A 24,302-nucleotide genomic window follows, 5' to 3' on the forward strand; every position below is an offset into this window, starting at 1 on the left:
GGAAACATTTTCTGGATGACAAACTGTAATTAGTGGAGTGCCACAAGAATCAGTGCTGGGGCCTCAACTATTTACGATCTATATCAACGACTTGGTTGAAGGGACCAAACATATTGTAGCCAAATTTGCTGATGATATAAAGATAGGTAGGAAAAGCAAGTTGTGAGGACGATACAAAGAATCTGCAAAGGGATGTGGATAGGGTAAGTGAATGGGCAAATATTTTGCAGATGGACTATAACCTACAAAAATATATACATCAACATGGCAACTTTCTAAAATTAAACAAGACTGGATAAAGATGTTAAAAAAGCTGAAGCTATGTCTGCCTGTAACAATGAACAAAGGGAACTTTCTGGCTATATCAGAGAAGCTGACACCTTGTTATGAGATGCAAATGACCCCAATGGCTGCAGAGATCAACATCAAAGGGAAATATATAAAGGTCACCTACATTTCCTAAGCTGGGCCTGGCCAATGGAGACTACCTATCTGCCACGACAAAGGAACCTGCAGCTTTCCTTTCAAATTCTTAATGGTTGAACATGAACAATCACAAGAATCCAGAAAAAGGGATATTCATCCTTTGTCAGAGCCAAAGTGGAGAAGAAGTGGGAGTCATGTCACATGCTGCCCCCTAGCTGGGAAAGCCAGTTACCCTGTCTTGCTGTATTGCCATTCAGTCTGCCATCTTATATCTAGCAAGCAGTAGCTCAGAACAAGGGTTCGGTTCAGTTGAATGCCTGGTTCCTATCTACACTGTTTCTACTGGGACTTCTGAACTACTATACTATCACCCATGAGACTAATTCATTTTTTTATTCATTCATGGAATGTGGGCTTCAATGGCTGGGCCACCATTTATTGCCCATCCCTAGTTGCCCTTGAGAAGGTGTGGGTGTCCAGGGAACACCGAGACGTAACGGCAGGGTTAGGAAGGTTAATAAGATGTAACTCTTTCTGAGTCAAAACAATTAAACCAAATTAACAAAAGTTAATAAGATGTAACTCTTATAGAGGCAAAACAATTAAACCAAATTAACAATAGTTAATAAGATGTAGTTGCACAGACTGGGCATGGGTGTTAATGACTTGTACATAATGTTTATTATTGTCTTCCTGCCTATGGCTCCTTGTTCTGATGAGCAGTGTTCGTGTCACTCAGATGTGAAACCTTGGTTCCTGCACAAGATAAAGGGAGATGTCTCAGTCCAGGGCCTCCCCTGTGCTTTGTACAGCCTTCAGACCAAAGTGATGGTCCGGCCTCATAATCCCTGGACACATTACTGATGCCTGCACCTCGATGGTGCTTGTCATTATTGCCAGAATGTAGTGGGCAGTCGTCATAGAATTGTGTCATTCTTTCTGTGTGCTCTCAGCACCTTTAAGGTGGAGCTGTCCCCCATCAGGTCAGCATCTGTGACCAGTGTCACTGTGCTCCTGAAGGGGTTACATGCTGAAGGCGGACAAGGGCTCTGGTGCCTTTAAGGTTTCCCAGCTGCGTCTCCATGACGTGACCCTGATCACAGAACACAAGTGAGCTGCCCTCGGCCAGACAAGAGTCAGACATTCACAGAGGCTATGTGAAGATCTATGGCATCTCCTCACTGCATGTCGTCATCATCCTCCACAAATCTAGTTATGAGCTCACTTACCTCGTCTGGTCAGTGCAATGGCCTTATCGCTGTCCTCGTTGCCTTTGAGGACCTCCTCATCCTCATCCCCGTTGATGTCCTGCTCATCTAAGGAGACATGTAGCTCTTATGTCTCCTCCTCAGCCAGCTCCTCTCTCCTTTGCAGCACCAGTTATTAAAGGGCGCAGCAGATGATGATGATGCATGGGACCCTCCATGCTCAATATTGCAGGGCTCCACCAGACCAATTTAGGCATCGGAATCTCATTTTCAGCATCCCAAGTTGCGAGTTGTAGCATGAGCCTCATTATACCAACACTCTGCTGCAGTCTGAGGCCACTGTACGGGTGTCATCAGCCACGTCCTCTGCGGTTAGCCCTGGTCCCTGAGGAGTCATCCCTGCAGCCTCTGTGGACCCTGGAATACATCAGAGACCTGTGACTGACTGAGAATCTAGAAGCCATGGACACTCCCTGGGAACCGTGCACAAATCTGCAGGATGCATTTGTGGTGGTCGCACACCAGCTGCACATTCAGCGAATGGAAGCCCTTGCGGTTGACACAGTTGACCCCTTGTTGCAACAGAGATGTGCGCATAGTCAATGGCACCTTGCACCTGTGGGAAAATTGAGGTCTGGACAAATCGAATCGCTCTTGCATCCTGGCTTTCTTGGTTCCAGGTGAATTGCAGAAAGTTGGGTGCCCTTGCAATGATGGTGCTTGTGACCTCATGGATGCATTTGTGGGTGGAGGCTTGCGATATCCCACAAAGGTCAATCTGGAGCCCTGAAAGGAGCTACTGGCTCCTGGTAAAAATTGAGCACTGTAGTCATTTTCACGCCATGGGCAGTTGATGCCCTCCATATCCCCGTGATGCAAAATCCTGCAGCAGCTGGCAGATGTGAATGACATGTTCGCTGGACATGTGCAGTGTTTAGCAACACTGGTTCTCGGTTATTTGCAGGAATGAAAGCCGGTGTCGGTAGACCCTGGGTCTAGCTAGGCGCTGACCAGTGATTGCTCTCTGTGGCTCTTTAGCAGTGTGTGCAGGAGACCTAGCTGCCCCTTCTTCTTGAGGGTGCTGCTTCTCCCTTTGCACAGCCAGGTGCCTCAGTCACTCTCTTCTCTTTCGTCTCCGCTCTCTGTACACCACGAGGCATACCGCTAGTTCACCAGGCTCATGATCCTGATGTACTCCTCCTGCAGGATGAAAGAGAGACATGCATGGGTTAGCTTGGATGTTCTAAGAACTTCTGTTGGTTAAGCCTGAAGGACCCTTAACGCATCCCAGAAAGTGCTGGCTGCCGCTTGGATGGCCAGAGTTTAGTGGGCTGCTTGGCTGCCCAAAACCCCATCCTCATCCACCCTATCCCAGTCAACCAATTGGCAGCAGCTTTGCCTACTGGTCTGCGTGTTGTGCTCTCAGCTCAGGCGCAGGCATTCTCCTAACCCACACTGCAAGGCTGCACTGTTAGCTTGAACCACGGAAGAGACTGGTCCAAATCGGGCTGATGACATTGCAAGGGGCTGTGAGCCCCTCCACCAGTGACTGCTCCATGGCCAACATTCGCAAGGGGATTGCACAACATGCCCAGTCATCCAGCTGTTCTGCAGTCCACTAAGCAGCTCATTAGTTTGCAGCCTGTACCCGAGGGGTGAAAAGCACTGGAGCACTTGGTGGTGCTTTCATGCCTCTGCATTGCTTGAGTAGGCAGATAAGCTAGAAGCCCAACTCCAAGCATGTTAATGTGGCTGCGCTTGAACTATCTCAGCTGCAGAGGAATAGTCACTTTATACAAGGTTTCCTTTACGTGTGGCTACTTCACTCCCCACCACCTGTGCTTGTGTACCACCATCAACTGCAGTGCAGTCCTTGCCCACCCCTCCACCCCTCAACCCACCTCAATCGCAGGGCAGCCCTTTTCTCCCCGCCAACTTGCCCCAACCGCAGGGCAGGCCTTGCCCCCCCTGCCCCAACCTGCCTCAACCACAGGGCAGCCCTTGCTCCCCCCCTAACGTACCTCAACCTTGAAGTCCAACAAGTGACCCCTGTGAGCGCTGCGCAACGTTACTGTGCACTCACCTCCGAGTTCCTCTCAAAGTGAGCCAGCCAACTGCACGCCTTATATATGCTGTTGTGAAATACATCAACGTACAATCATGCTGATGTGCTTGGATGATCCAGCACTTGGTGGGGGGGGGGGATAATTCCAGACAGTCAGGCTTATAATGATATGCAGATGTATTACAGTGAGTTTCCCGATGTCCAACAGCAGGAAATGTGGCCCGCCATTGACGGGCAGAGCAGATGATTGCAAACTTGTTTCACGATTTTGTGAAATTGATTTTTGGCGTTCTCACCATATTGTCCGAACATGCCGCCAAACATGCCCGATGCCAGCAGGTATGGAAAATTCACTGCACTGCAGTTGCTCAGTGACATCCTTGAACCTAGCATCAGGGAGGCAATACACCATCCTAGATTCACATATGTGGCCACAGAAATGTTTCTTTATTCTCCTAACCTTCGAATTTCCTATCACCATTGCTCTTCCAGACTTCTTCATGCTCTTCTGTAAGCTGAGCCAGTCCTGGTGCCATGGATTTAGCTCTGGCTACACTCCCCAGATGAGCTGTCACTTTCACCATTATCAGAACCAAATACTGGTTGGTGAGTGAGATGCACTCAAGTACCACCTGCCTCTACCTTCATGCCTGGCAGTCACGGATTCCCTCTCTCCCTGCATACTCTTAAGCTTCATCTATACATTTATAAACATGCTATCCACGGAGCTCTCAACCACATGGACCACTAGTGATACCAGCTGCTTCCCAAGCTCCAAAACTTGAGCTGCTGCACTGACAACACCCCTTGCACATATGGTTATCCAAGAAACATGAAGAATCCTGCAGTTTCCACGTGGAACAGGATGCACACTCCAAGCGTCTGAACTGCCCTGCCATTCATCTATTTATTTGATAATAAACTTTAGTATTTTAAAAAAGACTTACCAGTCAGCTACTTCTCTTCTGATGTCACTTAAATATGGGGAGGTTAGCTGAAATGTTTTAATTAACATCTATCATGTAAAAACCTTAGATTTTAATTTACTGAAACTTTAGAACCATTTTGTGTTACTGCCGTTGTTATTTATCTTAATTTTATTCTCTGGGTTGAATTTATTATGGAGCACTGATTGTAATTATCTGACAAATTATAAAATTGGATGCAGTTTTTAGTGTCTGCTCTAATTGATCGGAGTCTCAGCATCTCATGGATCTTTGGCTGCAGTGAAGTTGCAGATATTGAGAAAGCACCATCACTGGAAAAGGTGGGATGAGAGTCTAATGTTGGCACCAATACAAGATGAAACATCAGGAAAGAACAGGCTGGGTCGGAGGAAGACTGAATGGGTGGACATCAGAACCAGGATGGAGGGCAGAATGAAAGCAGCACAGTAAACAGAGTGAGTTGCCTAGAGCCCCTTGGGGACTACGGCTAATTATGGATATGGATTGCACAGTGTTCAGTACCAATAGTAACTCCTAAGATACTGAAACAGTCCGTGTCCATATGCAGCAAGGCCTGGACAATATTCAGGCTTGGGCTGATAAGTAGTAAATATCATTCGTGCCATACAAGTGCCAGGCAATGACCATCTCTAACAAGAGAATCTCACCATCTTCCCTTGACATTCACAGACATCATCAATGCTGAATCTGCCAGCATCAACATCCTGGATGTTGCCGTTAAGAAGAAACTGATCCGTACCAGCCGTATAAATACTGTGACTGCAAGAGCTGGTCAGAAGCTGGGAATTCTGCAGAGAGTAACTCACTTCCTGACTCCCCAAAGCATGTCTGCCATTTACAAGGCAAAAGTCAGGAGTGTGATGGAATACTCTTCACTTGCCTGGATGAGTGCAGCTCCAACTACAATCAAGAAGCTCAACACCATCCAGGACAAAGAAACCCACTTGATCGGCACCCTCTCCACCATCTTAAGCATTCACTCCCTCCACCATCAGTGCACAGTGGCAGCAGTGTGTACCATACACAAAATGCCCTGCAGCAACTCACCAAGGCTCCTTTGACAGCATCTTCCAAACCCATGACTTCTGCCGCTTAGAAAGACAAGGGAAATATATTGCCGTTCCTTCACTGTCACTGGGTCAAAATCTTGGAACTCCCTTCCTAACAGCACTGTAGGGTGTAACTATGCCCCTGCACTGCAGCTGTCCAAGAAGGCAGCTCACCACCACCTACTCAAGGGCAAGTGGCCCTGCCAACAATGCTCACGTTCCATGAAAGAATAAAAAAAATTCAAGAGAAAACTACATAAGTATTTAGAGATAGGAAGGGCGTTGGAGAATATGGATGAACAGAGATTTTGGGGTTCCTGAGACTGTGAATGCAGGTAAATAAATCATTTAAAAAAAAAGCATTTCATGAATAGGAATATGGAATACAGAGGAAAAGGAATAATGATATTATTTTGTTCCAAGCATTGGTTGGTTCATGGTTAGAATACCGCGTGTGTTTTTGGGCACTACGTTATGGAAAAGACTTTGAAGCTAGAAATAACATTCAGCATAGATTCACCAGGATGATGCCAGGGACAGGAAACTTGTTTTATAAAGGTTCTTGAGACCCTGGGGTAATTTGGGAAGGCTATGAAGAGATTTAACAAAGGTTTTTTTAATATGATTGAAGGCTTTAATAGTGTGAGTAGGGAAATAATCTGGTTGTCACAAAGGGAAAGTAAAGCAATTCAGGGCGATTGGGCATTATATCTTTTAAAGGAAAGTTGGATAAATATTTGAAACAAAGAAAGATAATTGGATGAGTGTGGTGTAATGAAGTTAGTTTTGTAGTTGCTGTGGCAAGGAGCTGGCATGGCTAGCATTTTAAACTTAAGTAAGGGCAATTATGAGGGCATGAAAGCAGAGCTAGAATGATCTGGCAAATGAGGGTGAGATAGGTCCATAGAGATGCAGTAGCAGACTTTTAAAGGGATATTTCAGAATACACAGAATAGATACATTCCAATGAGAAAGAATACTTCCAAGGGGAGAACTCACCACTTGTAGTTAACTAAAAAAGTTAAAGAAAATATCAGATTTAAAGAAAAAGAATATACTTACGTAAAAGTGGGTAGCAGTCGGAAGACTGGACAAAATATAAAGAACAGCAAAGAATGACAGAAAGCTGAATAAGGAGGGAAAAATTAGAGCAGGAGAGAAAGCTAGCTGGAAATATTAAGACAGATGTTAAGAGTTTCTATAGATATTTCAAAAAGGAGCAAGGTCACAAAGTGAGGATTGATCCAATAGAAAGTGAATCTGGAGAATTAATAATGGAAAGTAAGGAGATGGCAGATAAATTGAATAAGTATTTTGCATCGGTTTTCACTGCAGAGGATACAAGTATCATCCCAGAAATAGCTGTAAATCAGGAAATGGAAGGGAGGAAGGAACTCAGAAACATTACAATCACCAGAGAAGTGATCTTGAGCAAACTGTTGGTGCTGCAGGCTGACAAGTGTTCGGTTCCTGATGGACTCCTTCCTAGGGTCTTGAAAGAAGTGGCTAGTGAAATAGTCGATGCATTGGTTTTAATTTTCCAAATTTGGGAAAGGTTCCTTTTAGATTGGAAAATAGCAAATGTAATTCCTTTATTCAAAAAGGGAGGGAAACGGAAAGCAGGAAACTACAGGCCAGTTAGTTTAACATCTGTCATGTTAGAAGCTACTATTAAATATGTTATAGCAGGGTACTTAGAAAATGTTAAGGCAATCAGGCAGAGTCAACATGGTTTTGTGAAAGGAAAGTTATGTTTAACCAATTTATTGGAGTTCTTTGAATGTGCTGTGGATAAAGGGAAACTGGTGGATATACTGTACTTAGATTTCCAGAAAGCATTTGATAAGGTGTCAATCAAATGTTATTGCAGAAAATAAAAGCTCACATAGTTGGGGATAACATATTGGCATGGATAGAAGATTGGCTAGCTAACAGGAAGCAGAGAGTAACCATAATTGGGTCTTTATCTGGTTGGCAGGATGTAATGCATAGTGTGCCACAGGGATCACTGTTGGGCCCTCAACTTCTTACAATTTATATAAATGACTTGGATGAAGGAACAGATGGTATTGTTGCTAAATTTGCTGATGACTCAAAGGTAGGTAGGAAAGTAAGTTATGAAGAGGGTATAAGGAGGCTACAAAGTGACATAGATAGATTGTGTGAATGGGAAAAAAAGACCTGGCAAATGGAGTATAATGTGGGCAAATGTGAAATTGTCCTTTTTGGCAGGAAGAATAAAAAATAAGCATAATATCTAAATGGTGAGAGATTCCAGAGCTTTGAGATTCAGAGGGACCTGGATGTCCTAATGCATGCATCACAAAAGGCTAGAATGCAGGTACAGCAAGTAATTAGAAGAGCTAATGGAATGTTATTGTTTATTGCGAGGGGAACTGAATACAAAAGTAGGGAGGTTATGCTTTAGTTGTACAGGACACTGGAGAGACCACATCTGGAGTCCTATCTACAGTATTGGTCTCCTTATTTAAAGTAAGATGTAAATGCATTAGAAGCAGTTCAGGGAAGGTTTACTAGACTAATACCAGGAATAGACAGGTTGTCTTATGAAGAAAGGCTGGACCGGTTAGGCTTGTATTCACTGGAGTTCAGAAGAGTAAGATGTAAGTTGAAAGAAACCCTTAAGATTCTGAGGGGTCTTGACAGATTGAATATGGAGAGGATGTTGCCTCTTGTGGGAGAACCTAGAACTAGAGGCCACTGTTTACAAATAAGGGGTTACTCATTTAAGACAGAGATGAGGAGAAATTTTTTTTGAGGGTTGTGAGTCTTTGGAACTCTCTTCCTCAAAAGGCAGTGGAAGCAGGGTCTTTGAATATTTTTAAGGTAGAGCTAGATAGCTTCTTGATTAATAAGGGGGCAAAAGGTTATTGGAGTAGACTGGAGGTTACAATCAGATCAGCCATGATATTATTGAATGGCGGAGCAGGCTTGAAGGGCCGAGTGGACTACTCCTCCTAGTTTGCATAGACATGAACGAATGAATGGCTGAATGCACTGTAAGCTTGTGTGGCTCAATGGTAATAGATAGTGTGTGTTCATGCACACAACGTATACACCAACCTTCTCCACAGCTTCCTCAACTTGGGTCACATTGGGGAATAGTTGATTGTGAACTCTGGGTTCAGTCACAGCTCTCTTAACATTGTAATTAAACCATAACACGTTCATTATCACCTTGAAATACAAGAGGAACAGTGAAGTAATCAGACAAGAAGTTAGGTTTCCCAACAAGATCTCCTGGGGAAATATTTTCCCCCCATTGGGAGGGAAGTGCAGGAGTAGGCGTGGGTGGGCGTGCCTCCGATTGTCACCCCCGACTGGGGGTGCGCCATTATTTTATGTGGGCGGGCCAATTAAAGCCTGCCCAGCGTGATGTCCGCTCAGAAGCACTGTGCGCTCCCTGTGTGGGCGGGGGTATTCCCTCAGCTGGGAGTGCGCTCTTTTGCGCATGCAAGCGAAAGAGTGCACAGATCTCCCTGAGGCTAAGTGCTGCCTCAGGGAGATCGGTTTGGAATTAAAATTTTTAATACAAATAATAAAAAAATTTCCCTGACGTCCCCTCATGTGACACTGTCACATGAGTTGGGACATGCCCATAACTTTTACTGAAAGTTTGGATAAAAATTTAAATACCCTCATGAAACCTTATCCCGCCCGTGGATGAGGTTTCATGCTTTTTCCAAAGTCCACCAGGGCTCCCGGCCTGCCTGCCAACCTTAAGGTTGAACAGGCAGGCCCATTAATGACCTTAATTAGTTCTTCAATGGCGCCAGTAGGCCTTTGACAGGTCGGCAGACGTGCAGCTGACTTGGCTGCGCCCCCGCCGATCTGAAAATGGAAACGATGCGGGGTGACGTTGGGAGTTTCACCCAATGTCATCCCTCGCTCGCTGACTGGAAAATCCTGCCCCTGGCATTTCTTTCCCCTCCAGTTCCCTATTATTGTGTCTATCCTCATAGTCCTTTATACCGTTAGTACGTACCAGAGCAGTTGCTGTGGTGATCTTTGTTCCTCCTGAGGCACCCACTACCATCTTCACTGACTTGTTTTTATCAAGTATGATGGCAGGGCACATGGAGGAGAGAGGTGTCTTACCTATTGAGAAAAGAATACTTTTAAAAGACTCATATTCAGACGCTGTATGGGAATGTGTTGATTAAGTGTGATATGCAATAGTTCGGTGAATCCCATTTTAATTATGATGTGGGGATTTTTTTAATAAACAAGTTCATTGGCATCATGGCAAGACCAAAATTTAATATCCATCCTTAATTGCTTATGATTAAGTGTTCATGCATTAACACAGTGTTACGATCCAGTTAGGGACCAGTAACTTTTTGCTTAAAGTAGGCAAATTTTGAAATAGCAGGTTCTTGCCAAGAGAATAGAGCCACAATATTCCATAGTTTTAAACAAACAAAATGAATTTTACAAAGTCAGCAAAGTAAAACAATTTACGATATCTATGTTAAACTCTAACATTCAAAATTAACATGAGGACAAAAGAGCTAAACTCCAGAGGTGAGGTGAGAGTGACTGCCCTTGACATCAAGGCAGCACTTGACCAAATGTGGCATCAAGGAGTCCTAGTAAAACTGAAGTCAGTGGGAATCAAGGCAAAAAACTCTCCTCTGGTTGGAGGCATACCTAGCACAAAGGAAAATGGTTATGATGGTTGGAGGTCAATCATCTCAGTCCTGGGACGTTGTTGCAGGAGCTCTTCAGAATAGTGTCCTCGGCCCAACCATCTTCAGCTGCTTCATCAATGACCTTCCTTCCATTCTAAGATCAGAAGTGGGGATGTTCGCAGATGATTGTGCAAAGTTCAGTACCATTCATGACTCCTCAGATACTGAAGCAGTCTGTATCCATATGCAGCAAGACTGGGACAATGTTCAGGCTTGGGCTGACGAGCGGCAAGTAACATTTGTGCCACACAAGTGCCGGGCAATGACCATCTCCAACAAGAGAATCCAACCACCTCCCCTTGACATCCAATAGCATTACCCAACTCATGTTGCTGAATCCTCCACTATCACCATCCTGGGGGTTACCATTAATCAGGAACTGAGGCCAGAGGCTGGGAATTCTATAGAGATTAACAAACCTCCTAACTCCCCAAAGCCTGTCCACCATCTACATGGCATAAATCATGAGTATGATGGAATACTCCCCACTTGCCTGGAAGAGTGTAGCCCCAACAACCCGCAAAAAGCTTGACACCATCCATATAAAGCAGCCTGCTTGATTGGCGCCCCTATCACCATCTTCAACATTCACTCCTTCCACCACTGATGCACAGTTTCAGCAATGTGTCCCATCTACAAAATACACTGCAGCGACTCACCAAGGTTCCTTTGACAGTACCTTCCAAACCCACGATCTCTACCACAAGGAGGACAAGGGCAGCAGATGAACTTGGAACTATATTGCTGTTCCTTCACTGTCGCTGGGTCAAAATCCTGGTACTCCCTTCCTAACAGCATTGTTGGTGTTCCTACAACACATGGACTGCAGCAGTTCAAGAAGGCAGCTCATCACCATCTTTTCAAGGGCAATTAGGGATGGGCAATAAATGTTGGCCTAGCCAGCAATACCCACATCCATGACTGAATAAAAAAAAATAATTAATTAACAAGCAAACTGTGGTCAAACACACCACACTGCACATTAAATGGCAGATGTGACTAAGACAGATCTTCTGGATTTCACAGCAACCCACCCAGGCGTTGGTGACCACTGAGAGTCACAATATCTTGTTGAAAGTCTGTGTCCCTCACAAGGGATCTCAACTCTTGCCTTTCAAAGATCTAGCCTCCGAATTCCCTCAGGAGCTGTTCCGACTTGGACTGCCTCAACAACTGCTCAGCTCCTGATGGTTCAACCTCCTCTTTGGAGATTGCCTTCATGGGATTCACAAAGCTGTACTCCTATCTCTAATTACTGGCATACCTCCAGCTATTTTGCAGACCGCTAGCTACACTAAACTGGCACTGCCCCTGGGTATCTCTGAACTCCAGTCTCTCGGATGCACCAAACTATAAATGGCTCTCAAGTCTTCTCTAAGACCTATTTCTCTCCAGCATAGAACTGGCAACCTTCTGCCACTTCCTTAGCTCCCCAGGACTTCTCTGTGAGCTGCAAACGACGCAAGGTCTAAACTACAACTCTCAGCTGCACCCAATGGCTCACAGAACTTCTCTGAGTCCTATGTTACTGGAGCCTTTTCAATATAGAGCCTTTTCAGAACACTCAGCTAAATTTAAACCAGAGAATTGCTGAAATTAAAAAGAGACATATTGTCTTGTACTCTTCAGGACAATTCACGAGAATACCAATTCTACAGGGATCAACAATTTATACTGCATGAGAGAAGAGTGCGGATTGGTTGGAAGTGGACTCTGGTTGTTAGAGGCATTGCCATGGAGAATGCATCAGGGAACAATTAACTGTCAAGCTTTTGTTTAAATTCAAATCAGACAGGTCGACTGATTGGTCAAGGGAATGGCTATTCCCCAAGCTTTTGCTTAGTTGAAAAAGACAGTGCATGAGCATGCTCTTTCCATTTGCAAAGTACAGGGCTCTGCAGCTTCTAGCACACATAAGTGAACCACACTGTGATCTTGATTGATAATCTGAAATTGGCTATTATCAGAGGACTTCCTTAAGCTTCACCCATCTCCATGGTAGCATAGCCTGCTTCGATCTAACCTCAAACAAGCCACTTATCCTTCCTTTTCAATTTCTCCAGCTAAGTAAACCTACTTACTGTTTTTATGGCTTCATCTCTTCTATTCTGACTCTATTAAACACACATGGGGAACCTTCTGAACTTTCATGGTTTTGGGAGGTGCTGTCAAAGAAGCCTTGGTGATTTGCTGAAATGCGTCTTGTAGATGGTACACAGCAGGCTCAGTGTGGTAGTGGTGGAAGGAGTGAATGTTTTAGGTAGAAGACATGGTGCCAATCAAGGGGGGCTGCTTTCTCCTAAATGGTGGAGCTGCATTCATCCAGGAAAATTGTGAATATTCCATCACACTCCTCAATTGTGATTCTTAGATGCTGAAAAGGCTTTGTCACTCACCATAGAATAGCCAGCCTCCGACCCGTTCTTGTAGCCACTGTATTTACATTCTGGTCCAGTTAAGTTTCTGGTCAATGGTAACTGCCAGGATTTTGTTGATGGAGGATTCAGGAATGGATAATGGTATTGAATCACAATGAGAGGTGGTTAGAATCTCTCTTATTGTAGATGATCACTGCCTATTACTTATGTGACGCAAATGTTACTTGCCGCTCATGAACCCAAGCCTGAATGTTGTTCAGAGCTTGTTGAATGTAGACACAGACAACTTCATTACATCTGAAACAGGCACAATGTCTACTGGAAGCTACATATATTAATACACAGGGCCCTGTTCTTTGCAAACAGGAAGAACATATAAATACATTGTGCCTGTTTCAGCTAATCAAGATGTGACAGCCATTTGCTGTCTCATTCCTCAGGGTAATGCCTTGACCAAACAGGGTCAAGTTTCCTGGTTTAAATTTCAAGCAATGCTTGGCAGTTAACTGTCATTCATCATCAGCGGTGCATTCTTCATGGCAATGCTACTTGCCAACCAATCAGCACTCTTCTCATACAGTATAATTTGTTGTTTTGCCCCTTATATTTGTGTTCTTGTGAGTGTCCTGATGAGTGCAAGACAAATAGCTTAGACATGTCTCTTTTTTCAGCAATACTCAAGTTCTATTCTACCAAACGACTATTAGATTACAAAAGGTAGAAGTCATGCTTCAGCTTTACAAATCACTGGTTAGATTCACCTGTATTGCATATTGTGGCACCAACACTTTAGGAATTATTTATTAGCCTTGAAGTGAATGCAGTGCAGCTTTACCAGAATGATATTTGAGCTGTAGGGGTTAAGCTACAAGGGCAGATTAAACAAACTAGGTTTGCATTCACTAGAATTTAGATGGTTATGGGGTGTTTTGATCAAAGTTTAAGTTATTGAGGGGAATAGATCATTTATTTCTATTTATGGAATCATAATAAGGTCAAAGGAAATAGGAGTAGGTCATTTGGCATCTCAAGCCTGCTCCGCCATTCGATAAGAGCATGGCCAATTTAACTCCACTTTCCTGCTGCCTCCCATAAACCTTGACTCCCTTATAGATCATAAATCTGTCTAACACAGCCTTGAGTAAATTCAATGAACCAACCTCCGCTGTTCTCTGGGGAAGAGAATTCTGAAGACTAATGACCCTCAGAGAAGAAATTTCTCCTCATCTCAATCTTAAATGGGAGACCCCTTATTTTTAAGTTGTGCCCCCAATTCTTCATTCTTTCCATGAAGGGAAATATCATATTAGCATCCACCCTGTCAAGCTCTTTCAGAATCTTGTATTTCAGTAAGATCACCTCATTTTTTTAAAACTCTAATCAGATGACCAACCTGCTCAACATTTACCTCATAAGACAACCTCATCATCCTAGGAATCAACCTACTGAACCTTCTCTGATCTGCATCCAATATAAGTAAGGAGTCCAAAGCTATACACATAATGTGATGAAAAGAAATAGGAGCCTCCACCAACATTCTGCATAACTCCAGACTATAATACACATGTAAAAGTGTATGTTGCCATTGCAGCCCAGAGTTCTTGGGATTGGGGGTGGGGAGTGTGGGGGCTGGTCGGCTCACTTGGCTAGACAGCCAATGTGGATCAAATTGGTGCCAACAACATGAGGTTTGTTCCCTATTTTAGGTGAGGTGGATTTGGGACCTGCCTCCTTGCCCCACCATGGTGGAGGTCATGGTGCTGTGGGCAGAAAACTGAAGAAAGAGTAGCAGTGAAGGTGTTCAGAAACAGGTTCTCAGCTAGTGGTGTGTGGCTGAATTAAACTTATCTATAAATAATATATATTGTGCATAAAACATGTAAAAGTAGCATTCACCAATGTAAAAAATATAAACATCTCAAATAAATAAAAGGTACACATATAAAAATATAAATATTACAATTATGTGTGGGAAATTTGGTCTGGAGATTATTGTTAGGTTTTTGAAAGGAATTTGGGAACAGACAAATAAATGAGATTAAGGTGGATTATTCCATTTGAAGATCACCAGCATCACTCCCAGAGTCTGGGAAAAGTGTCCTCAGCAGTCACTGTCACCAAGTGAAAAAAAAGTGACATCACAGGAAAACCATAAGTTTGTTGGTTGGTAAGTAACTGCTAGTTTGAACTACCTATTTGAAGTTGATTTCAGATTAAAGGTGACTACTGGGGCCCAGGATTGGAGTCCTAGCACTTCAGCTTCAACTCAGCAGAGAGGGCAAGTTGATTTTAAAACGTGTATTTTGAATGTCTATTCTAACTTGCTTTCAGATTAAAGGTAAATAGGAGAAATATTTTCCAGATTGATAAACTAAAGACCTGTAGGAAATTTAAAAACAAAACAATAAACTAATTAAGTAAAACTGAAATGCAGGGCTAGGCGATGTGTTGTAGCTGCATGATGTGGGAGCTGGTGGACCCCATTGTGGTTCCTAGTGACCACATCTGTAGCAAATGTTGGTTGCTCAAGGAACTCCGGCTCAGAGTTGATGAGCTGGAGTCTGAGCTCCGGACACTGCGACACATCAGGGAGGGGGAGAGTTACCTGGACGCTGTGTTTCAGTAGACAATCACACCCCTTAGATTAACTATCTTAAATTTGGCCAGTGGTCAGGACTAGAGGGTGTGACTATGAGTGAGGCAGGTAGAGGGATCCAGGAAGTAGCACTGTAGGAGCCTCAGCCCTCGCCCTTATCCAACAGGTTCGAGATTCTTGCTCCCTGTGTGGATGAGAGCAGGGACTGTAGGGAGAATAAGCAAACTGACCATAGCACCAGGGTACAGGGAGCTATTCAAGTGGGGGGATAAAAAAGAAATGTAGTTGTAATCGGGGATAGTATAGTTCGGGGATTAGATACTGTTCTCAGTGGCCAGGATCAAGAGTCCCGAAGGCTGTGTTGCCTACCTGGCGCCAGGGTTAAGGATAACTCATCTGGGCTGCAGAGGAACTTGGTGTGGGAGGGGAAAGATCCAGTTGTTGTGGTCCATGTAGGTACCAACAATATAGGTAGAACGAGAAAAGAGGTTCTGCTAAGGGAATACAAGCGGTTAGGGGCTAAATTAAAAAGCAGAACCAAAAAGGTAATAATCTCTGGATTACTACCTGAGCCATCAGCTAATTGGCACAGGGTCAATAAGATTAAAGAGATAAATGCATTGCTCAAAGATTGGTGTGGAAGAAATGGGTTAAAATTCATGGGACATTGACACCAGTACTGGAGAAAGAGGGAGCTATTCTGTTCAGACGGGCTCTACTTGAATCATGCTGGGACCAGTGTCCTGGTGAATCGCATAACTAGAGTTGTAGATAGGGTTTTAAACTAAATAGTTGGGGGTGGGTGGGGGGGGGGGAGGTTCAGTTGCAAGTGACGAGGCTGATTATTACCAAAAAGTGAAAGGAAGGGACAGAGTGTATGAACGCCATATTGCATTAAAGAATCATATAAGAGTAGGGAAAATTGACAATAGGACAAACTTAAAGGCTTTGTATGTGAATGCGCGTAGCATTCGGAATAAAACAAATGAGTTAAATAGAGATAAATAGGTATGATTTGGTGGCGATTTCTGAGACGTGGTTACAGGGAGAACAGGTTTGGGAGTTAAATATCCAAGGCTACTCAGTGTTTTGGAAGGATAGGCAAGAAAGAAAAGGAGGTTGTGTAGCCTTGTTAGTAAAAGGAAGAGATCAGTGCTATAATGAGGAATGATATAGGCACTGGAGAACAAGATGTGGAGTCAGTCTGGGTAGAAATAAGAAATAACAAGGGAAAGAAGTCCCTGGTGGGAGTAATCTACAGGTCCCCAAACAGTAGTGCAGCAGTAGGGCACAGTATAAACCAGGAAATACTGGGAGCATGTTAGAAAGGCATGGCAATAATCCTGGGTGATTTTAATGTGCGAATAGACTGGACTAGTCAAATTGGCAAGGGTAGCCTTGAGGGAGAGTTCATATAGAGTGTGTTAGAGATTGTTTCTTGGAGCAATATGTTGTGGGACCAACCAGAGAGCAGGCTATTCTGTAGGGTTGCGTAATGAGATGGGATTAATGAATGATCTCATAGTAAAGAACCCTCTAGGGAAGAGTGATTATAGCATGCTAGAATTTCAAATTCAGTTTGAGACCGAGAAACATGAGTCCCACACTAGTGTCCTGGAGTTAAACAAAGGTAACTATATAGACATGAGGGCAGATTTGGCCCCAGTGGACTGGGCAGGAAGACCACAAGATAGGATGGTTGATGAACAGTGGCAGATATTTAAGGAGATATTCAATCCCTCCCAAGTAAAATACATTCCAAAGAGGAAGAAAGATGGTAAGAGGGGGAAAAAGCATCCATGGCTAAGCAAGGAAGTTAAAGATAACAAAAGCAAAAACTAAGGCATACCACATTGCAAAGGTCAGTGGCAGTTGGAAGATTGGGAAACTTTTAAAGATCAACGAAGGGTTACTAAAAAAAATAATAAAAAGAGCAAAGGTAAATTATGAAAGAAAATTAGCACAAAATGTAAAAACTGATAGCAAAAGCTTCTACAAGTATATAAAAGGGAAGAGAGTAGCTAAAGTGAATGTTGGTCCCTTGGAGGATGAGACTGGGGAGTTAATAGTGGGAACGCAGAAATGGCAGAGATGCTTAATCAATATTTTGCCTCAGTTTTCACAGTGGAAAACACTAGTACCACCCCAATAGTGACAGGTAATGCAGAGGGTATAGAAAAGGAGGAACTTGGAACAATCACCATCACTAGAGAAAAAGTACTGAACAAACTATTGGGATTAAAGGGTGACAAGTGCCCAGGACCTGATGGCCTACATCCTGGGTCTTAAAGGAAGTGGCAGTGGAGATAGTGGATGCATTGGCTATAATATTCCCAAAATTCCCTGGATTCTGGAAAGGTTCCAGTGGATTGGAAAAATGGTAATATAACACCCTAATTCAAAAAGGAGGGGAGGCAGAAAGTAGGAAACTATAGACCAGTTAGCTAAATGTCTGTCATTGGGAAATTGTTGGAATCTATTATTAAGGAAGTAGTAATGGGAAATTTGGAAAGTCAAAATACAACCCATCAGAGTCAGCATTGTTTTGTGAAGAATAAATCACGTTTGACTAATTTGCTAGTGTTCTTTGAAGATGTGGCAAGCAAAGCGGATAATGGGGATCCTGTAGATGTAGTATATCTGGACTTCCAGAAGGTCTTTGATAAGGTGCCGCACAAAAGATTAATACACAAGATAAGATCACACGGAGTTAGGGGTAATATATTAGCTTGGATGGAGGATTGGCTAACCAACAGAAAGCAGAGAGTCGGAATAAATGGGTCTTTTTCTGGATGGCAAGCTGTAGCTAGTGGGGTGCCTCAGGGTTTGGTCCTTGGGCCCCAACTATTTACAATCTATATTAATGACTTAGATTCAGGGATAGCAGGTACAACAGTTAAATTTGCAAATGACACCAAAATAGTTGGGAAAGTAAGTTGCAATGAAGAAAGAAGAAATTTACAAATGGATATGGACAGGTTAAGTGAATGGGCCAAAATTTGGCAGATGGAGTTTAACGTGGATAAGTGTGAGGTTATCCATTTTGGTCGGAAGAATAAAAAGGCGACTTATTATTTAAATGGAGAGAAACTTCAGAATGCTTCAGTGCAGAGGGATCTGGGTGTCCTCATGCATGAATCACTGAAAGCTAGTATGCAGGTACAGCAGGTAATAAGGAAGGCAAATGTAAATTTGGCGTTTATTGCTAAAGGAATAGAGCATAAAAATAGGGAAGTGTTGTTGCAACTGTACAAGGCATTGGTGAGACTGCGCCTGGAGTACTGTGCACAGTTTTGGTCCCCTTACTTGAGGAAGGATGTAGTTGCATTGGAGGTGGTTCAGAGGAGGTTCACTAGATTGATTCCAGAGATGCTTGTCTTAGGAGGAGAGATTGAGCAGTTTAGGCCTATACTCACTAGAGTTTAGAAGGATAAGAGGAGATCTAATTGAGGTATATAAGATGCTAAAGGGGATAGACAAAGTAGACATGGAGCGGATGTTTCCCCTTGTGGGGCATTCTAGAACAAGAGGCCATAGTTTTAGACTAAGGGGTGGTAGATTTAAGTCAGAGATGAGGAGGAATTACTTTTCCCAAAGGGTCGTGAATCTGTGGAATTCACTACCTCAGAGTGCAGTGGATGCTGGGACGCTGAATAAATTTGAGGAGATAGACAGATTTTTGAAAGGTTATGGGGAGAGGGTGGAAAATTGGAGTTGAGGCCGAAATGAGATCAGCCATGATCGTATTGAATGGTGAGGCAGGCTCGAGGGGCTGAATTGCCTACTCCTACTCCTAGTTCTTATGTTCTTAGGTTCTTATTAGCACTGAAGCAGTATGCTGAATGTCTCCCTTCTGGACCTGAAAAAGGTGCTAGAAGCAAATTCAAATTCAATCATAACTTTCAGGATGGAATTGGATATTCACTTGAAAAGGAAAGATTTACAGGGCTACAGGTAAAGAGCAAGAAAGTGGGACTAATTGAATTGCTATTTCAAAAGCTGGCACAAGGCACAAGGCTGCATGGCCTCCCTTTGTGCTGTATGATTTTAGGTATCTTAAAAGACACAATTCCCACTGAGCAGGATGAAGAGCAGCATGTCACAATCTTTTAAAATGGGATCTTTAATTTTCCATCAGCTGAATCTACCCAACTAAACAGAGCCACACCTGGTTTGATAAAGTTGGCTGGGGAAGGTGGAACACCAAATCCATTCAAAATGCCCGGTGAAGAAAAGTCATCCATTTCATTATTGAAAATAATCCCATTTGTGCTGGACCTCACCTTTGATCCAAAGCTGCAAAAAAGAAAAACAAAATAAGATTTTTTTTTAGTGACAGCATACATTCCTCATTCCACCCAACCTGTATATAGAAGACTATCCTTTTCTTGCTATTCAGGACCCACGCAGAGACAGATTCATATCAAATATCATTCCATACTTTCACACAAGTACTTTAAAATCCACAAATTCTAATCAATGACGCATAATTTAAGAGCTGATATTCCAAATCTTCACTGTTGGTAGGAGCCTCAATGTGCATCTGTACTTAAAGTTCAGACATTCCTGTTACTTTGTAACCATTTATTCTGATGGACAATCATGGAAAAGGTGCATCCAAACTAGCCACAAGTGCTTCTTGCTGGCAAGGTCCCCAGCTACCAGAGCGGATCCTTCAAATTGATACTTGGCAGACTTACTGCAACAATGACTGTTTGCTCATACCACTCTTAATGACATATTGCAGAGGCACTGGCCATAATTTTTCACTCTTCCTTATAAATCAGATGGTACCAGAGGATTGGAGAATTACAAATGTTACACCCTTGTTCAAAAAGGGTGTAAAGATAAGCCCAGCAACTACAGGCCAGTTAGTTTAACCCCAGTGGTGGGGAGCCTTCTAGAAATGATAATTTGGAACAAAATTAATAGTGACTTCTGTAAATGTGGGTTAATTAAGGAAAGGCAGCATGGATTTGTTAAGGGAAAATCATGCTTAACTAACTTGCTGCAGTTTTTTGATGAGGGAACAGAGAGGGATGATAAGGGTAATGCTGCTGATGTTGTGTAAATGTCTGAAAGGCATTTGATAAATCGCTAGACAATAGACTTGTGAGAAAAATTATAATTCATGGGCTAAAAGGGACAATAGCAACATGGATATAAAATTGGCTAAGTGACAGTGTTATGTTCCTTTTGTTGGGTCGCTTTGCTCAGCGAACACAGTTGCATGCCTATCTACTGGTGAGTGAGTTGGTAAATAAGATACTGCAGACACAGAGACCAATGTAAGATGAAGCATATGCTGTTTATTAACCCAAGTAACAAAGCACTAACACAATGTGCTTCTCCAACCAGACCCTATTCTGAACTACTGATTAACATTGTTGCCCAAGCTACACAGCAACTGGGTAATACAATCATGTGGTCAATCTGCTCACATTCTCTTAAACGGTAATCAGCTTAGTGTGTTGGCAGATGCAATCTGGCTTCCTGGCCAGTGGATAAAAGTATATTCGTAAGCAGCTAGAATTGGTGCCTATCTTTGGATGCATGGAAAGGCAATTGGGCAATTGAGCCTTATCTTCCCCAAACAAGCCTAGTAGTGGTTTGTGGTTGGATACAATGGTAAAGTAGCGACTATGGATGTATTGGAGGAACGTTTTAATGCCAAGTACAATGAATAAGCCTTCTTTCTCTATTTGTGAGGGAGTATCTTCATTCTGCAACAGTGTTTTTGAGCCTTAACCAATGGGCTGTTTGGAGCCATCTGCCATCCAGTGGGAGAGTACTGCCCCTACTCCATAAAGGGATGCATCGCGGGTCAAAATCAATTCTCTTTGGGTCGAAATGTACCATTAGGGCCGATGAATGTAGCAACTGCTTTACTGTCATAAAAGCCTGTGGGACTTGCCAAGTCCACCTCTGGTTTTTCTTGAGCAAACTGTATAATGGAGCCAGTGCTGTTGATAAATTTGGGAGGAAATGTTAATCGTTCCCAAGGACTTGAGTTCTGTGGTGTTTTTTGGTGCTGGCACCTCACGAATGGCTTTCACCTTGTCTTCTAGTGGGTGAAGGCCCTGTGAGTTGACCCTATGACCCAGGTAAACCATTTCTTTTGCTTGGAAGATGCATTTTTCTCTTTTCAAACGTGCTCCGGCTTGTGAGAAATGCTTCAATACCTCTTCCAAGTTAGCCAGGTACTCTTCATCAGTTGGTCGTGTTACTAGGACATCAAGATAAACCACAACATGGGGAAAACCTTGAAGTAAATTTCCCATTGTCCCTTGGAAAACGGCACAAGCTGATGAGACTTCGAAGGGTAACCTGGCATATTGGTATAGCCCCCTATGTGTGTTGATAGTCAGAAAAGCCTGAGAGGCCTTTTCTAGCTCAGCTTACTGGTAAGCGTGGCTCATGTCGAGCTTGGTATTTGCGGTTCCCCCTGCAGCTTGGAATACAATTCATCAATTTTCAGTATAGGATGCCTGTCAAGTCTGGCCAATTTGTTAACGGTTAATTTGTAGTCCCCACACGTTCGTACACTCTGGTCAGGCTTTAGTGCTGGAACCAAGGGTGCTGCCTATTCAGAAAATTGTGCAGGTTGTAAGACTCCCAACCTTTCCAGCCTGTCTAATTCAACATCAACTTTTTCTCATAATGCATAGAGGACTGGTCTCGCCTTCAGGAATCTGGGGGTTACCCCAGGATCCACTTGGATTTTAGCTTGCAGCCCCTGAATCTTCCTGAGCTCTTCCCTGAAAGCTGAGGCACATTTCTGTCATAATTCTTGCAGATCTTTCATTCGGAGTTGAAAAATCTCGGTCCACTCCAACTTTATTTCCTTAAGCCAATTCCAACCAAGTAGACTTAGACCCTCACCTACTACTACTATCGGCTAAATTAACAGACTGATTTCCATACTGTACTGGAGCCTTGCATATAGCTCTTACTCGTATGTCTTCACCAGTATACGTCTTTAATTTAGCATATGAGTTTTCCATATTTAATGAGTGGTGTCCTCCATTCAGATATTTGAACGTATGTTCCCCTATAACTTTTGCGGATGCCCCTGTATCCACCTCCATTTGGATGGGCTTCCTGTTGATTTCCACTAGGACGTAGATTGACTCTGTTTTACCCATTTTTAAGTTGTGTATTGAATAAATATCTGACTGTTTCTTCTTGTTCCTCTATTCTGTGGATTTCACGATTTCTACCTTTCTACTTAAAGTTTTGTCTTCATCTGTCTTTACAATATCACATAATGTGTCCATTACAATGGCAGTAGAAACACTTGATTTTTTTAAATTGTCGTTCACTTGCAGGCTGTCTGGTTCCATTTCTGTCGTTAGTATTGTGGGTTTTCTCTGTTAAACCATTGCTTCTTGCTGGTCTGTTAATGGTGGCTGTTTTCCGCCTTTCTGCGGAGCCCAATGCTTCCACACTGTTTCTAACCGGTGCTTCCCTCCTGACATGAAGGACGTTGCTCTCGATTGCTTCTGAATTTTTGGTTGCACTCTCCATTGCGAGCGCCAACTTGCATGTGCACGAAAGCGCAGAGATTTCCCTGAGGCACGGAGGTGCCTTAGAGAGATTTGTTTCAGTGCTAAAGTTTTAAATAAAGATTTTTAACACTTTTAAAACATGGCCCCTCATGTGACACTATCACATGAGCTGGGACATGTCAAAGAATAAATGTATAAATTTTTAAAACACTTCATGAAACCTCATCCTGCCTGTGGATGAGGTTTCATGAAAAATGCAAAGGCCGTCTGGGCTCTTCGCCTGCCCGCCAACCTTAAGGTTGGACAGGCAGCTCATTAAATTGAATTAATTAGGTTTTAAATGGCCTTAATAGACCTTTGACCTGCCAAACTGAAAATCTAAATGACACGTGGTGACGTTGGGACACCTGCCCGACGTCACCTTACGTTATTTTATGTGTCGGTGAGCGGGCTCCGCTCCCCACCCAGTGAATTCTGCCCATGGAGTTATTACTCTGTCTGCCCCACATCGTCCATTCCCTGCAGTGCAGCACTTATTGTAGCTGAAAGGAGCTGTGGAAAAGTTCATATAGCAGCCCCTCTACCCTATGACCCTCTGACACTCAACTAGAGGAAAACCAAGAAGAACTGTTAAGGAGAAAGATGTAAAAGAAGATGTTATCATCAAGAATGAATAATTTAAGACCAGAAACTCTTACTAGAAATTAATGGTGCTGGTTACTGACACTGCACTGCCATCCTCTGCTACAAGGGACAAGTGGGCAGTCCCGTGATCATCGGTCGTGTAGAAATCAGGCTCATAGTATCTTATAGAATGCGTCGTATTGTCTGTGATTTTACTCCAAAGCTGTGTTGCAAAATAGTTTGAGGTCATATTGGAAATGAGCTGTTAATAAAAAAGATCCAAAGAATAAAATGATTAGGATAATGCAGTGGATGAGTAATTGACTTTTCACCTCTGAGAACAGGGTTCAAGTGCAGCCCAACTGAATGGATGAAAGTCCCTCTATCTGCTGACTGTTCAGGTCTTTCATGAACTGAGTTTGTACAGTCTCAGCCTAAAGCACGGAAGTACTCAAGTCAACACTAGATTATCAGTCTCAGGTGTCAAACAGGGCGCAAGATAGATGGTGTTGGATATGGGAGGGACGAAACACTGTGGATAGTAGGAACTGCTCTTCTGACAGTGGACCTGAAACATATCATTAGGACAATGACCAGCCAGCCTGGCAAATTCCAGCAACTGACACACAAAATTCCAGCAACTCAGCTTCTATTTCAGAGAAACATAGAGGGTACAATTCTGTGATTCATCCTAATTATAAGGCATAGAAAAAGGCCTTTCAGCCCATCATTAAAAGATCTATCCAATTTGTACCACTCACCTACTCT

At 43.2% G+C, this 24,302-nt stretch overlaps 1 protein-coding gene across 1 annotated transcript in view; it reads right to left on the reverse strand.

Moving 5' to 3' along the window:
* Window positions 1-23,805, reverse strand: part of LOC121285997 (glutathione hydrolase light chain 1-like) — a 54,733-nt gene extending 30,928 nt beyond the window's left edge. The window contains exons 1-4 of the mRNA XM_041203010.1: window positions 23,609-23,805; window positions 19,571-19,698; window positions 9,723-9,835; window positions 8,801-8,914 (exon numbers count right to left, since the gene is read on the reverse strand). Coding sequence (XP_041058944.1) covers window positions 8,801-8,914; window positions 9,723-9,835; window positions 19,571-19,698; window positions 23,609-23,784 — 531 coding nt within the window. The 5' untranslated portion in view covers window positions 23,785-23,805. The remainder of the gene's footprint in view (window positions 1-8,800; window positions 8,915-9,722; window positions 9,836-19,570; window positions 19,699-23,608) is intronic.
* Between the last annotated feature and the right edge of the window lie 497 nt (window positions 23,806-24,302).

Source organism: Carcharodon carcharias, chromosome 13 (assembly GCF_017639515.1).
Source record: "Carcharodon carcharias isolate sCarCar2 chromosome 13, sCarCar2.pri, whole genome shotgun sequence".
NCBI classification, from domain to species: domain Eukaryota; kingdom Metazoa; phylum Chordata; class Chondrichthyes; order Lamniformes; family Lamnidae; genus Carcharodon; species Carcharodon carcharias.